The following is a 13,261-nucleotide window of genomic DNA, read 5'->3' as shown; positions in this document are numbered from 1 at the left end:
GGGGGGGGGTGGGGGGGGGGGTGGGGAGGGGAGCAGCCCGCCTCCTCCGTCTGAACCTGGATGTCAGGAAACGCGGACCAGAGCAGTGGCTGAGCCCCTGCTGGCTGGCTGGCACCGCACTGAGCGCTCTCTGCCCCCTGCCCCTTCCGTCTGAGGCTCGGGGTGGGGAAACGGCCTTAGGGAGGCAGGGGAGCGGCCCGGGCTCCTCCCCCTCCCCCCCACGGGAGAGAGACTTTCGTCTCCCCTCTGCACCTGCCCTGAAGCTCGAGCACCTGTTCGGTGCTCCCTCGACCGACCCTCAGGAGCTTCAGAGATAGGAACCCGTTCACTCTTTGCAACAACCCCGTGGGGTCGGTGCCACTGGCAGGTCCGTTTTGCAGAGGAGGAAACTGAGGCACAGAAAGGCCAAGTAACTGGTGCCTCAGCTGACAAGTAATTTCAAATCAGTCGCGGGGGCCTCAGCCGGGTCCTGAGATGGGTTTTCTGAGGCAGAAGGTGCCCGAACTGGGAGCCCCGGGTCCTCAGGGATTTTCACTCCCCATTGGGAGGGGGCCCTGTGTCATGAGTGGGACCCCCGGCCAGTGAGGGCAGGGGGGTTCTCAAAGCTTGGGGGCCGCCGCCTCGGTTTATCATTGCCCCACATCCTTCACCCACTAAGCACACAGAGGCCTTTCCAAGCGGCTTGTCGCTGATTCACTCTGTGCGTTCGTTTAGTTAATAAGCATTTATTAGGCACCTACTGTGTGCGAGGCGCTGTGTGAGCCTCTAGGGACGCAGCTGCGACCAGAAGAATCGAGACTGGCACCCGAAGCGTCCACACTAGTGGGGACGCCAACAGGAAAATGGCCATTTTTGAGAAGCGTCCCGGAGGAAGTGAACGGGGGGACCAGGCCATGGCGCTGTCACCCTGGACTCAGGCCCTCCCGCCCCCATGTCCCCGCCACTCAGGAATCTTGGCCCCCGCTACCCAGGCCCTACGCAGACCCCGGGCCTCTGAACGCCAGTGGTCTGGCAGGCCACTGCAGGTGGGGAGACCGAGGCCCGGGGAGGAGGGGACAGTGGTGAGGAGCGTGTCTGGACGGGGGCACACCAGGGTTCTGGCCGCCGTCACTCTCTTTATCTACTGGTGTCCCCGTCACTTGCTGTCTCTGTCTGGTCTCTGTGTCTGTTCACACCGTCCTCGCCCGTGTCCCGTCATGACTGGCCCCTTTTCTCTTGTACAGAAATGGGTGGGCACGCCCTTCACTGCCTCCAGCTTGGAGCTGGTGCCCTGGAGCCCAGAGGCGCTTTCGTCCCTGGAGACGCACACCGGCTGCCCGCCGCAGGGTGCCAGCAAGGGGCCGGAGCCCACGGAGCTGCTGGAGCCCGCGGACCTGGTGGAGGCGGACGGGGTGCCCGAGCTGGGCTTCTGGGGCCCAGCCCACTCCGTCGTCAGCAGCCTCGGAGGCTCAGCTTACAGCCAGGAGAGGGACCGGCCGTACGGCCTCGTGTCCATTGACACGGTGACCGTGGCGGACACCGAGGGGCCCTGTGCCTGGTCCTGCACCTGCGGAGATGATGGCTACCCAGCCCTGAACTTGGACGCCAGTCTGGAGCCCGGCTCGAGCACCGGGGACCCGCTCTTGGACACAGAGACCACAGTCCTGTCCTGTGGCTGCGTCTCGACTGGTGGCCTGGGCGGGCCGGACAGCCCTCTGGGCAGCCTCCTCGACAGGCTGAAGCTGCCCCTCAAAGATGAGGCGGGTTGGACCCCGGGGCCACCCTGGAGCGGCGGGCCACCCCGAGGGGTGCCTGGCAGCGAGGCAGGCTCGCCCCCGGCCGGCCTAGACATGGACACCTTTGACAGCGGCTTCGCGGGCTCTGACTGCGGGAGCCCTGTGGAGTGTGACTTTGCCAGCCCCGGGGACGCAGGGCCCCCCAGGAGCTACCTCCGCCAGTGGGTGGTCATGACCCCTCCACCTGAGGGATCTGGGCCGCAGGCCAGCTAGCGAGGCCGACTGGCCGTCCGGAGCCGGCCGAGCCATTCGGCCCTGAGCCAGAGCTGGGGGCCCCTGGGCCGGAGGGTGAAGCGGCCTGCAACCTCCCATCCCCCCGACGGGGCCCCCGGGCCCGGTGTTTACGGCAACCCAGGTGCACACTGCTGTGTCCGTGTGTGACCAGCACAAATGCCAGAGGGCACGGAGCGTGCCGCGGTGAAGCCACGTGCCCGAGGCCACACGCGTCTGTGCCCACCCGAGGTCCCCGTGTGTACGGATGTGAGAAGCACATGTGTCCGTGACTGTGTGCACGGGATGCCAGCCTCGCTCGTGGCCAGACACGTGGGGTGGCCCCAGGTCGTGTGCCGAGGGGCTGGTCCAGGGTTACTCACGGCCCTGACGGGACCAGGCCACTGCCTGCGGCGTCCGAATTCCAGCCCTCCGGATCCGGCCTCCAGGAGCCGCAGGACGTCCATACTGTTCCTTTTCACTTCTCGGGGCGGGGAAGAGGATGGAGGGGGCCCACCGTGATCCTGGGTGTGGGGAGGTTTGGGGGGAGCCTGGTGGGTCAAGATCTGCTTCCTAACTGTGATGCCTCTGGGCTGTGCCGCCTTGGGCCAGCCGCTTCCCCTCTCTGGGCTGGAGTTTCCCGTTTGGACTAGGGTGTGGGGGTACGTGACCCATCTTGGGGAGAAATGGGTGAGGTCACGCAGTGTACAGGGTGCGACAGAGCAGACCCTCAATAAACTCAGTTTCCTTCCTTCTGCTGCCCAGACCAAGCCTGGGGCTGGAGGTGGGCGGGGTTGAGAAATCGGCCACAGCCCGGGCGCCTGTGGGCTCTCCCACCAGACTGAGGGGCGCACGGGGGGTTTCCAGGCTTAACATCAGCCTGTCTCTTAGAAACAGCCCCCACCAACCAAGATTTCTGTTTCTGGTTCCTGCTGCCCACTTAGTTATTCCTTTAACGCACCCAAGAAATATTCATGGGGCAGAAGTACGTGCCGGGTTCTGGGGTACCCGGTGGCGGGGTGGGGGGAGCACTGGGGGTGGAAACCTCCCTTGGGGGAGGGGCGGGCAGGAATCGGCAGTGATGATGTAGCCCTCCGTTCCCCTCCGGGGACTTAGGGGGAAGTCAAGTTCTTGTTGATGAATTATCAGAGAGCCTGTTCAAATGTGAATTAAGAAGCTAAGAAGACACTTCTTAGCCACGTTTGAAGGCACCTTCCTGAACATGAGCTTTGCACGGGAGCTGGGTATCAGTCAACTCCTACTTTTACATCAACAACAAAAAACCCCACAAGAACATAGATCGTTTTTCCAATAAGGGTGCTCACCTTTAGAGATGGCTTTTTCCTTTAAAAAAAAATTTTTTTTTAATGTTTACTTATATTTGAGAGAGAGAGAGAGAGAGAGACTGAACAGGGAGGGGCAGAGGGAGACACAGAACTCGAAGTGGGTTCCAGGCTCCGAGCTGTCGGCACAGAGCCTGATGCGGGGCTTGAACCCACAAACCGAGATCATGACCTGAGCCAAAGTCAGGTGCTTAACAGAAGTAGCCCCTTAGGTGCCCTTAGAGACGTTTTTTTTCAAGACCACCAAGCAGGGTTAAGGAGGCAGAGAGTGGGGTTCAGCTGGCCTGCTCTCAGAGCCCTGGGGGCGTCCCCACTCCTGCCTGGAACTGTCTGAGCCCGTCCTCCTGTCATTGTCCCCAGAGGCCAGGCTGCAGGGTAACATTTTCTAAAGGAGAAAGCTCTGCTTTGTCCCTCCTCTTGGATGAATCTGACCTACAAGTTGGTAGATGTCAGTCGGTCCTGCTGAAAGCCTCGCTGTGACTCATCTGTAAGATGGGGTGACTGGGGAAGTCCCCGAGAGAGTCACACATGAGACTCCTTGGTGCTGAAAGTTCTAGAACATTGATGGCTTCAACCGTGGGGCTGCGGACCCGGGATCAAAGTGAGCGAGGCTCACACAGGAGCTGGGGTCTGAAACCGGAGGCCCTGCTCGTGCGAGCAGCCCTCCCCCTCCCCCCCCTCCCCCACCATCCCCCCCCCCCCCCCCGGGGACACTTGGGCCAAATTGTGCTGTGGTTTTCACATCCTCTCGGGGGCAATGGGGTCCAGGGGCCACCTGAGCCACCAGCTCCCTGGGGAGGCAGCCCAGCTCTCCAGGCGACAGAGCTCTGGGCCGGGGTGCAGGGGAGGGGCACCAGGGTCACGGAGGCCAGGCCTGGGCCTTGGTGGGGGGCTCGGGCCTGGCCCTGCCACGGCTCCTCACTGCCTCTGTCTCTGAAGGGGACTCCGCTCCTAAACTCGGGTGCAAAACAGAGGCAAGAGCTGGCCCTCCTGGGAGGACAGATGAGCAGAGGTGGGTGGATGGACAGCAGAGGGGCTGGTGGGAGCACGGATGGGTGGAGACAGGGACAGCGAAAGCCTCGAAGGAAGAACTCTGGAAACAGGTGCTGGAGACAGAGATGGCAAGTCGACTCTAAGCTCCGCGAGGGCGACTCGCTTGATTTTGTTCACTGTTCCATCTGTAGCCCGGCACATCCGAGCCACTCAAAACAGCCCGATTTGTATAGTGTGTGGCATGTGCTTATTTCCATGGTGTAGACGGCCGATTCCCAGCTACTCACCCGACAACTCTAAAAGGGATCGGGAAAAGGGGGCGTGCCATCGACTCTCCCGGCTGGGCCGGGCCAGCCCCGGCAGCACGCCCCACTGATGGGAGCCCAGAGGGGCATCAGGAGGGGCTGGGGGGCTTCAGGGAGGAGGTGGTGTTTGTTGCACTCTGAAACGCGAATAGGAGCTGTTCGATTCACCAGCCCTTCAGGCAGAAGGAAGAGGTTGAGGAAGGACCTGGAGGTGTGTTGGAGCCCTGAGCATCTGCAGGTGGGGGAAGGTGAGGCCACAATTGCCAATGAGTCTCTCTCTCTCTCTCTCTCTCTTTTAAGTTTATTTATTTATTTTGAGAGAGAGAGAGCACGAACAAGCGAGGGGCAGAGAGGAGGAGAGACAGAATGTCAAGCAGGCTCCTTCCCGTTAGCACGGAGCCCGACACTGAAATCGAACCCACAAACCACGAGATCATGACCCAAGCTGAGATCGAGAGTCAGACACTCAACCCCGCTAAGACTCTTTTAAGAGTCAGGAGGATCGGGGCGCTTGGGTGGCTCCGTGGGTTAAGCATCCGACTTCGGCTCAGGTCACGATCTCAGGGTTCTTGTGTTTGAGCCCCACTTCGGGCTCTAGTCTCCTGATCCCAAGCATAGCTCTGCTCTGCTGGAAGGGACCGAGGTCAAGAGGTAACAAACTCTCGGCAAATATCTGAGGCTGCCTGTTGTTCCTGCCTGTGCGGCGTCCGTGTGGGGCTGCTGACCCCAGCTCTGGGAGTGGCCACTGCATGACCCGGGCCTGGCTGACAGAGTATTCTGTGCCCCTCCCAGCCACGCTGCTGGTTCAGGGACATGCACATGACCCGAGCAGCTCAGTGTGCTCTTTCTGCTGGAACCAGGACTAAACAAAGCCTGGGGCCGCAGGGCAGGGTGGGGGGCACCAGGAAGGAACAGTTCACCTGGGATGAGGCCACCCCCCAAGAAAGCAGAGCCGGGAGTGGAGAGAGATTCCTGGTAATACCTCTTGAGCTCCTGGATCCAGCCATGCCTGAAACCACGGGTACGGAAGTCATTATGCTGTTGACCAAATATTTCCAGCTCTTCCCTCTCTGGTTCCTCTTGTGTGGTACCACGTGACCGGGACTGGCCAGTGAGTTGTAAGGAGAAGTGGTGACGTCTCACTTCTGGACCAGAGCATTTCCCTGACCATCGTGATGTCCTCCAGAGCGCTGTTCCTCTCTGCCACCGTGACGGGTGAGCTGGGGGCTGCTCCATCAGGAGACACGGAGAGCGGAGTCTCCAGGTCACCCGAGAGGGACACGAGTCGTGAGTGAGAAATAAATCCCTGTTGTAACCTACCAAGATTAGGGGGCTGCTTGTTAGCTCAGCACAACCCAGCCTGGCCCGACTGGGCTGAGGGGCCGTGAGTTTCCCTTTTTGGCCTCCGTGGGTTTGAGGTGGTTTTGTGTCACTTGCCGTGGGGAGTGTCCTAGCCTCGTGAGGACTCTCCTCCCATCCTGAGACCAGAGGACCAGGTTCTGTCCCTTCTCACGAACAGCCTTGGGCTGTCACTCTCTGTCTCTGAGCCTCAATTTCCCCGTCGTCGTTGGGCAGGGGGTGAGGGACAGCCATCAGCCCCTCAGCTTGCTGGGAGGGACCGCTCACCTGGGATGAGGCCAACACACAAGAAAGCAGAGCAGGGGCAGAGCCTCTTCCTGGAGGCTCCCTGTTGCAGGGGAAGCCTCTGCCCCCTTCCCACCTGGGACTGGCCACCGGAACCCTGCAGGGCACATCCCACCGCGGCTACTCCAGACGTTTCTCGGAAAACCGGGGACAGGAAAGATGGGAGAGTCAGCACATGCATTTCCCGTCCCGGGAGCCCATCACACCCAGAAGGCAGGAGGAAGCAAGCTGCGTTCTCAGCAGGAAGGAAACGGGAGAGGAATCTTCGGCAGTCAAGAAACATCAACCCTGGAATGGGAAACGAGAGGAATCACGTCTCCGCTCAGATGTCACCTTCTCAGCAGGACCTGCCCAGGGCCCCTCACTCAGAGCCAAAGCACCCCCCGCTGACGTAGTTTTCTTTCTTTCCATAACCTTTTATTAAGCTCTAAACTATGTCTTTGATTTATTTTATTTACTGTCTATCCCACTAGCACAGGGGTTTTGTCTTTTTTTGTTTGTTTGTTTGTTTTTTGGGATTTTTGTTGTTGTTGTTAAAGATAATTTTGCTCTTTGCTTTCTTTTACAATTTTTTTAAATGTTTATTTTCAGAGGGTGGGGGAGGAGCAGAGAGAAAGAGGGAGAGAGAGAATCCCAAGCAGGCTCCATGCTCAGCAGGGAGCCCGACGCAGAACTCGATCCCATGACCCTGGGATCACGACCTGAGCCAAAATGAAGAGTCAGATGCTTAACCGACTGAGCCACCCAGGCGCCCCGGGTCTTGTCTGTTTTATTCACTTCTATGTCTCAGAGTCTAGAATAGCACCTGCATTGAGCAGGTGCTCAGCAAATACTGAGTAAATGAACGAATGAGTGAGTGAATCAATCAAAGGCAGAATATCCACTGACAAGGCAGTGGGCAGAGAGGAAGGAGGGGACCGAGACCAGGAGAGGGCCACCTGGCCCCGACCCTGGAAGTGCCACAGAATGGGATACAGAGATGAAGACAGGGGCCTGCTTGGAAGTCTGTAAATGGAGCAGGAGACCCTCCCCTGTTGCTCACACCATGGGGTCTTTCCCCCATCTTTAGTGGCAAGAGATTTGAGGTTGAGATTTGATCTCAACCGCAGCCCAGGCTGTACAGACCTCTGGAGAGCCCGCTGAACGAGCAGCGAACAGTGCTGCCACCTGCTGGTGACCACTGGAACTAGTCTGACGTGTCCCTGGAGGGCAGCGGCCTCAGGCTGGGGTCAGGTGGCTTATATGGCCCTGCACGATGGTCACAGCAACCCTCCGCAGTGGGAATATGGTGGTGAGGACACAAAGTGAGCTGATGGGGTTCTTTCGTTAATTCAACACGGGTTGACTGCTACGCGTTGGGCGGCTGGACACGCACAGGGCCCTGGAGGGTGGGGGTGGTGAAATCTCACAAAGCAGGGAGATCGCATGGCGTGCACGCACACCCACGCACATGCACGTCCACACGCCTACACGTCTGCACACAGATCCATGCATACAAGCACAACTGGAAAATCTCTGGCAGAAGTGGGTCAAGGGTCAGAAGGCAGAGATCACTCTCAGCCCAGGTGAGAAACGAGGCAGGAAGGGGAGGAAGAAGGACTCAGGTGGAGGCACCCAGGAGGGCTGGACAAGATCTAAGGACTCAAGACAGAAGGGAGGCGGAGTCTGGGGAGGCAGAGTCTGGGGAGGCAGCTGCCAGGGTGCTCGGTGGGGGAAACCAGGAACGGCGGTGCTCACCCCCAGGGAAAGGAGGGGGGACATTCAGGACATGGGGGCCTGTGCCGGGGACTCCTGCCGGTTAGCGGGAGATGTGATGATGTGGGTGTGCCAGGGACCCCGCGGGGGAGCGGAGTGAGCTTTATCATCACAGGCCTGTTTTCCAGGGGCACATAAAAGGGAAGCACAAAGAAAAAGGTCTTCAGGGGAAAGGAACTCGGAGGCTTAAGTCTTACTGTACTGTTTTAAAGAGACTGGATTACCATGTTGCAGGTTGGGGACACCAAGAAGACAGAGGCACGGGTGTCCGGGCCCTGTGGTGCCAGCCTCCAGTGAGGGGCAGGCCAGGGTGAACAGGATGTCTGCCCTCTGGGCTCAGCGTCCCTCCTCACCCCCGCCTTTGCTGCTCAGTCCAAACGTGAACTCTTTCGCACCCTTCACACACACAATTTAGTTTTCCACAGCCTCTACCACTCCCTAGCGCTCATATTTAACACAGGGCTCCTCTTCCTGTCATTTATGTTACCTGCTTGACCCCTGAAGGCATCTGTGCTCAGACCTTCTGGTCTCTGCTGTGGTTCCTAGAGCACTTTGTAGAACTTGGAAGGGCAGAGCTACCTTGAGTGGATGGATGGATGTGGCTGGATGACTGGGTGGGTGAGTGAGTGGATGGATGGATGGATGGATGGATGGATGGGTGGATGGGTGGATGGGTAGATGGGTGGATGGATGGATGGATGGATGGGTAGGTGGATGGATGGATGGATGGGGGGATGGGCAAGTGGATGGGTGGATGGGTGGATGGGTAGATGGGTGGATGGGTGGATGGGTGGATGGGTAGATGGGTGGATGGATGGATGGATGGATGGGTAGGTGGATGGATGGATGGATGGGAGGATGGGCAAGTGGATGGGTGGATGGATGGATGGGTGGACGGGTGGACAGATGGATGGATGGGCAAGTGGATGGATGGATGGATGGATGAATGGATGGGTGGATGGATGGATGGATGGATGGGTAGGTGGATGGATGGATGGATGGATGGGAGGATGGGCAAGTGGATGGGTGGATGGATGGATGGGTGGATGGGTGGACAGATGGATGGATGGGCAAGTGGATGGATGGATGGATGGATGGATGGATAGGTGGATGGGTGGATGGATGGATGGATGGGTAGGTGGATGGATGGATGGATGGGAGGATGGGCAAGTGGATGGGTGGATGGATGGATGGGTGGATGGATGGATGGGTAGGTGGATGGATGGATGGATGGGAGGATGGGCAAGTGGATGGGTGGATGGATGGATGGTTGGATGGATGGATGGATGGATGGGTGGACGGATGGACAGATGGATGGATGGGCAAGTGGATGGGTGGGTGGATGGGTGGATGGATGGATGGGTAGGTGGGTGGATGGGTGGATGGATGGGTGGGTGGGCAAGTGGATGGATGGGTGGATGGACAGATGCACAGGTAGGTAGTGGGAGGAACAGATGATCCTTGCACAGAATGGCTGGCTGTGGAATGTGGAACAGTGGTCACAGAAGCCCATCTCTCCACCAGAGGGCTGCACCCCTCATCCCTATGTGCTAACCCCCAAACACAGGCCCAAACCATCATTCATCTGGGCAGGGGGCAGGAGAGAAAGAAAAGAGAAGATAAACTTTGCTGAACCCTACCATGCGCTCACAGTTGGGAGTTCTTCAGTGTATCTGGTCCTCCCATGAGAGAGGTAGTCTACCCCATTTTTCAAGTGAGAAAACTAAGGCTCTGAGATGTGAATGTCAACACTGGGTTCCCATGACCCCACCTTCCTTCTACCACATGACGTGTTCCCAAAGGAAGCACCTGGCATTCGTAAAGTATTTTCTGTTCGTAGAGCAGATAACACTTCTTATTCTATTTGATCTCAAAAAATCCCCCTAAATGCTATTTCTTTTACATTTGAGTAAAAATGAGAAAAGAAAAAAAAAATGATGGTAAGACGTGGCCCGCTCTTGGCTGTGCTGGGGTTCACCCTGACTCCCCACCCTGTGCCCCATCCTGCCCTTTGTCACCCTGGAGTCTGGCCTGGAGTGACCAGGGTCCAGGGTCCAGGTCCCAGGATAGAGACACTGGGCCGTGAGCTGGGCCAGGTCAGGTGCTGCAGGTCAGACATGGCCCAGATGGGCTGCTTTTTAAGTTGGAGAAGCTGGTGGGCATGTGGCCGGGCCCGGGCCAGGACCCTGGGGACCAGGGGGGCACGTGCCACACTTCTGGCTGTGGATACAGTTGTTGCTGGATCTCTCCATTTTTTTTTAAGAAACTAAAACTCTGGATTTTTAAAAAATGTGAAATGCCCAATTTTTAAAAAATGTTGGCAATTAACACATGCACACACACACACACACACGGAAGGAAGGAGGGGAGTGGAGGGAAGAGAGCGAAAGAGAACTTCATTCCCTAAACCCACACTACAGGCCTGTGACCTCTGCGGCCTGCTGGCCTGGCACACCTCCAGTCACTTCTCTGTCAAGGACAGGCCCGGGCCCAGCTGAGGAGGAGGAAGGCTCTCAGGGCAGAGGCAGGCGGGCGAGGCGGTGCCCAGGGCTGGCCACCCCCTCTTCCTCTGGTTCTACTGGGAACATTTATTCCTGGCTGTTCTGCAAGTGGAAGCAGGGGATCCCCCAGGGGATCAGAGAGTCTTTAGGAAACACATCAAACTAAATGCATTTGACTTCACTTTAATTAAAAAAAAAAACCAAAATAAATACATGCCAAGAGATTTTTTTTTTTTTTTTTTTTTTTTTTTTTTAAAGAGGAAAGAGGTGAAAAGAACAAACAAATCCAAGGCCTCCATGGCTCCTGGGCTGCAGCCAGCAGGAAGGAGCGCCCATCCCGCTGCAGGCTTGCCGGGCGGCTCGCCAGGCTAATAAAAAGGGAAGCGCAGGGTCCTCTCTGGGTGGCTGGGTCAGATGTCCTGCCTGGAGCGGAGGAAGTCCCCGCTGGGGCCCTGCCACTCAGGGGCACTCGGGCTTTCTGCCACGGTGGCTGTAATCTGCATTGGAGGCATAAGCGACGTGGGCTCCCGATCTCTCGCTGGCCAAAGGACAATGAGGCTGAGGTCCACACCGAAGATTCAGGGGCCCGGGCAGGCGGCTCTGTTCCCCAACGGCGGCCACAACTCGGAAGCCCTCGGAGTCCAGGCCCACGAGGGCTGCTCAAACTCGCCACAACCCGGCCTCCCCAGAGGAGGCAGGCTGCAGCGTCGAGGGCAGTGTCTGTGCGGGCAGCAAGGGCCGAGATGCCCTGGGAACAAGAGGGGGAGAGTGGGGACCGGAGTCTCCTGGCAGTTGCTCCCCGACAGCTCCCGCTGGGACCTAGCGGGGTGTCAGGCCAGCCGGAGGGAGCCCCGGAGAGGGCAGGCGAGTGGCCCTCTTCTGAGTTTCGGGCCAGAGGGGAGGCTTGGCACTGACCCGCCCCCGTGCGCTGGACAGGGTGGGGTGTGCGCGGGGGCGAAGTGGAGCCCTCCCCCCCACCAGTCACCCCCTCCTCAGGAGCCAGTGGTGCGAAGGGGGGGTCGTGGTGACCACACGTGCCTCATAAGTGGATCCACTTGTTCCAGTTGACCTCGTGGGGGAACACGCGGCCCAGTCGCAGGGTGCAGTCCAGCGTGGGTTCGTAGAACACCGTGGGGCTGTCGCTCAGGCTGGAGGGCGCCTGGGCCTCCTGGAGCTGGGGCTTGGAGAAGAGAGAGACGGCCGCGGGCTTTCTCAGCAAGCACTTCTTAATGCAGCCGAGGGACTCCAGGCCCTGGAGACAGCGGGACACCCAGGTTGGCGGGCTTACCTGCGGATCGCATCCTCTGCCCCATCCTGGGAGCTGCAGGACCCCAGGGCCGGGGCAGGACACAGGCGTGGGGCTCATCTCTCGGCAGGGCTGGGGGGTAGGACTCTCTGGGGCGGGGGGGGGTGGGGGGGGGGGGAGTCTCGGCACCCTCAGGCCCATCCTAGAAACCCCCCCGACGGCCCGGCCACACCTGGAGCAGCTCGAGCACGGCGACGGGCTGCAGGACGCCCTGGTAGTGCTGCAGCAGGCAGGTCTCGGGAATGCCGGGCCTGGTCATGATGTGGTAGAGGACGGCCTCCATCATGCCCTTGCACACCGGCACGTTCAGGTGGCCGTCCACGATGCGCCACGGGCGGGCGACGAACGAGATGCCCTCGCAGTCCCTGCGGGGACGGCAGTCCGCTGTCGGGCTTGGCGGGCGAGGGGACAGGCTCGCTGAGGCGCGGACCCCCCGCTCCACAGAGGGGACGCCGAGGCCCTTCCCACCTGGACGGAGGAGTCCCGGCCCCGGGGCCCAGGATCGCCGGCTGAGGGGACCCGTTCCCCCTCAGCCTCAACCGAGGCCTCGATGAGCCCCCCACCGGACCCCCACTGGCTGGGGACGGAAAAGAGCTTCGATTTCTGGATTCACCAGCTCCATCCCGGACCCTGAGGCAATGGCTGCCTGCACACTGGGCCAAGCTGGGGTCCTTATGCGGAAGCTCTACTTCCGTGTCCTATCTGGCAGCCCCCCTCCCCCCTTATCCCCAGGACCGGTCTGCCGCGCAGGGTCCAGGCACAGGGCAGGCCCGGCATCGGCTAGACACTTGGCTCCGCCCGCCCTGGCTGGGCCCTGGAAGGGCTGCATCTGAGCCGGGGGCGCTCGGCCCCGCCAAGCTGAGGGCCACGTACGCACTTGTGGGGGTGCCCCCCCACCAGAAAGGCCACGGTTCCAGATGGACCCACACTGCAGAAGCCCACACCCCGGGCCCTCGCCCACCGCACGCAAGAAGCTCCTGCCTTGTGCCCCCAGCAAGCGGGACAACGTGCCATGAGTCTGCAGGTCTCCCCGCCGAGAACCACTGTGCCCGACCGTGAACCACCTCCACCTGATGATCGCTACGGGGACCCTGGGGCATACTCCCCACCCTCGCACCCACGCCCCGCCCAGGCCCCCCGAATCTGGGCACACACTCACTTTTCCCATGCTGCCTGGGACAGGCTGCCGGCCACAGAACTCTCTGCCGAACCTGACAGGAGAGGGAAAGGGCAAGGGAGACTAAGGGGCGGAGTCCACCTCTTCCTCCTCCCTCCGTGCGACACGCACGTGCGGGCTCTGGGGCTGAGGGAACAAAGCCGGCACGCCCAGAACGAAGCCGGGTTGGGCCACGGCGTGTGAGTGTGAGGGGTGTTCCCGGGGCCCCGAGGAGCCCCCACAAGGGGAGCCAAGCGAGCCCCTCCCGCCCAG

At 59.9% G+C, this 13,261-nt stretch overlaps 2 protein-coding genes across 7 annotated transcripts in view; one reads left to right on the top strand and one right to left on the bottom strand.

Annotated features, from left to right (window-relative positions):
- The window catches only part of IL21R (interleukin 21 receptor), a 33,645-nt gene extending 30,905 nt beyond the window's left edge, over positions 1 to 2,740 (top strand). For all 5 annotated transcript variants that reach the window (XM_078440452.2, XM_078440455.2, XM_078440454.2 and 2 more), the window contains one exon: positions 1,224 to 2,740. In XM_078440452.2, coding sequence (XP_078296578.1) covers positions 1,224 to 1,988 — 765 coding nt within the window. In that variant the 3' untranslated portion in view covers positions 1,989 to 2,740. The remainder of the gene's footprint in view (positions 1 to 1,223) is intronic.
- A 7,953-nt stretch (positions 2,741 to 10,693) lies between these two features.
- The window catches only part of GTF3C1 (general transcription factor IIIC subunit 1), a 76,223-nt gene continuing 73,655 nt past the window's right edge, over positions 10,694 to 13,261 (bottom strand). The window contains exons 35-38 of one of the 2 annotated variants that reach the window (XM_078440438.2): positions 12,992 to 13,043; positions 12,005 to 12,197; positions 11,565 to 11,778; positions 10,694 to 11,274 (exon numbers count right to left, since the gene is read on the bottom strand). In XM_078440438.2, the coding sequence (XP_078296564.2) occupies positions 11,566 to 11,778; positions 12,005 to 12,197; positions 12,992 to 13,043 (458 nt within the window). In that variant the 3' untranslated portion in view covers positions 10,694 to 11,274; position 11,565. Of the gene's footprint in view, positions 11,779 to 12,004; positions 12,198 to 12,991; positions 13,044 to 13,261 lie in introns of both variants that reach the window. The other variant, XM_078440437.2, reaches the window with a different exon arrangement.

Source organism: Panthera onca, chromosome E3 (genome assembly GCF_046562875.1).
Source record: "Panthera onca isolate mPanOnc1 chromosome E3, mPanOnc1 haplotype 2, whole genome shotgun sequence".
Classification (NCBI taxonomy): domain Eukaryota; kingdom Metazoa; phylum Chordata; class Mammalia; order Carnivora; family Felidae; genus Panthera; species Panthera onca.
This window is presented reverse-complemented; position numbering and strand designations above follow the sequence as displayed.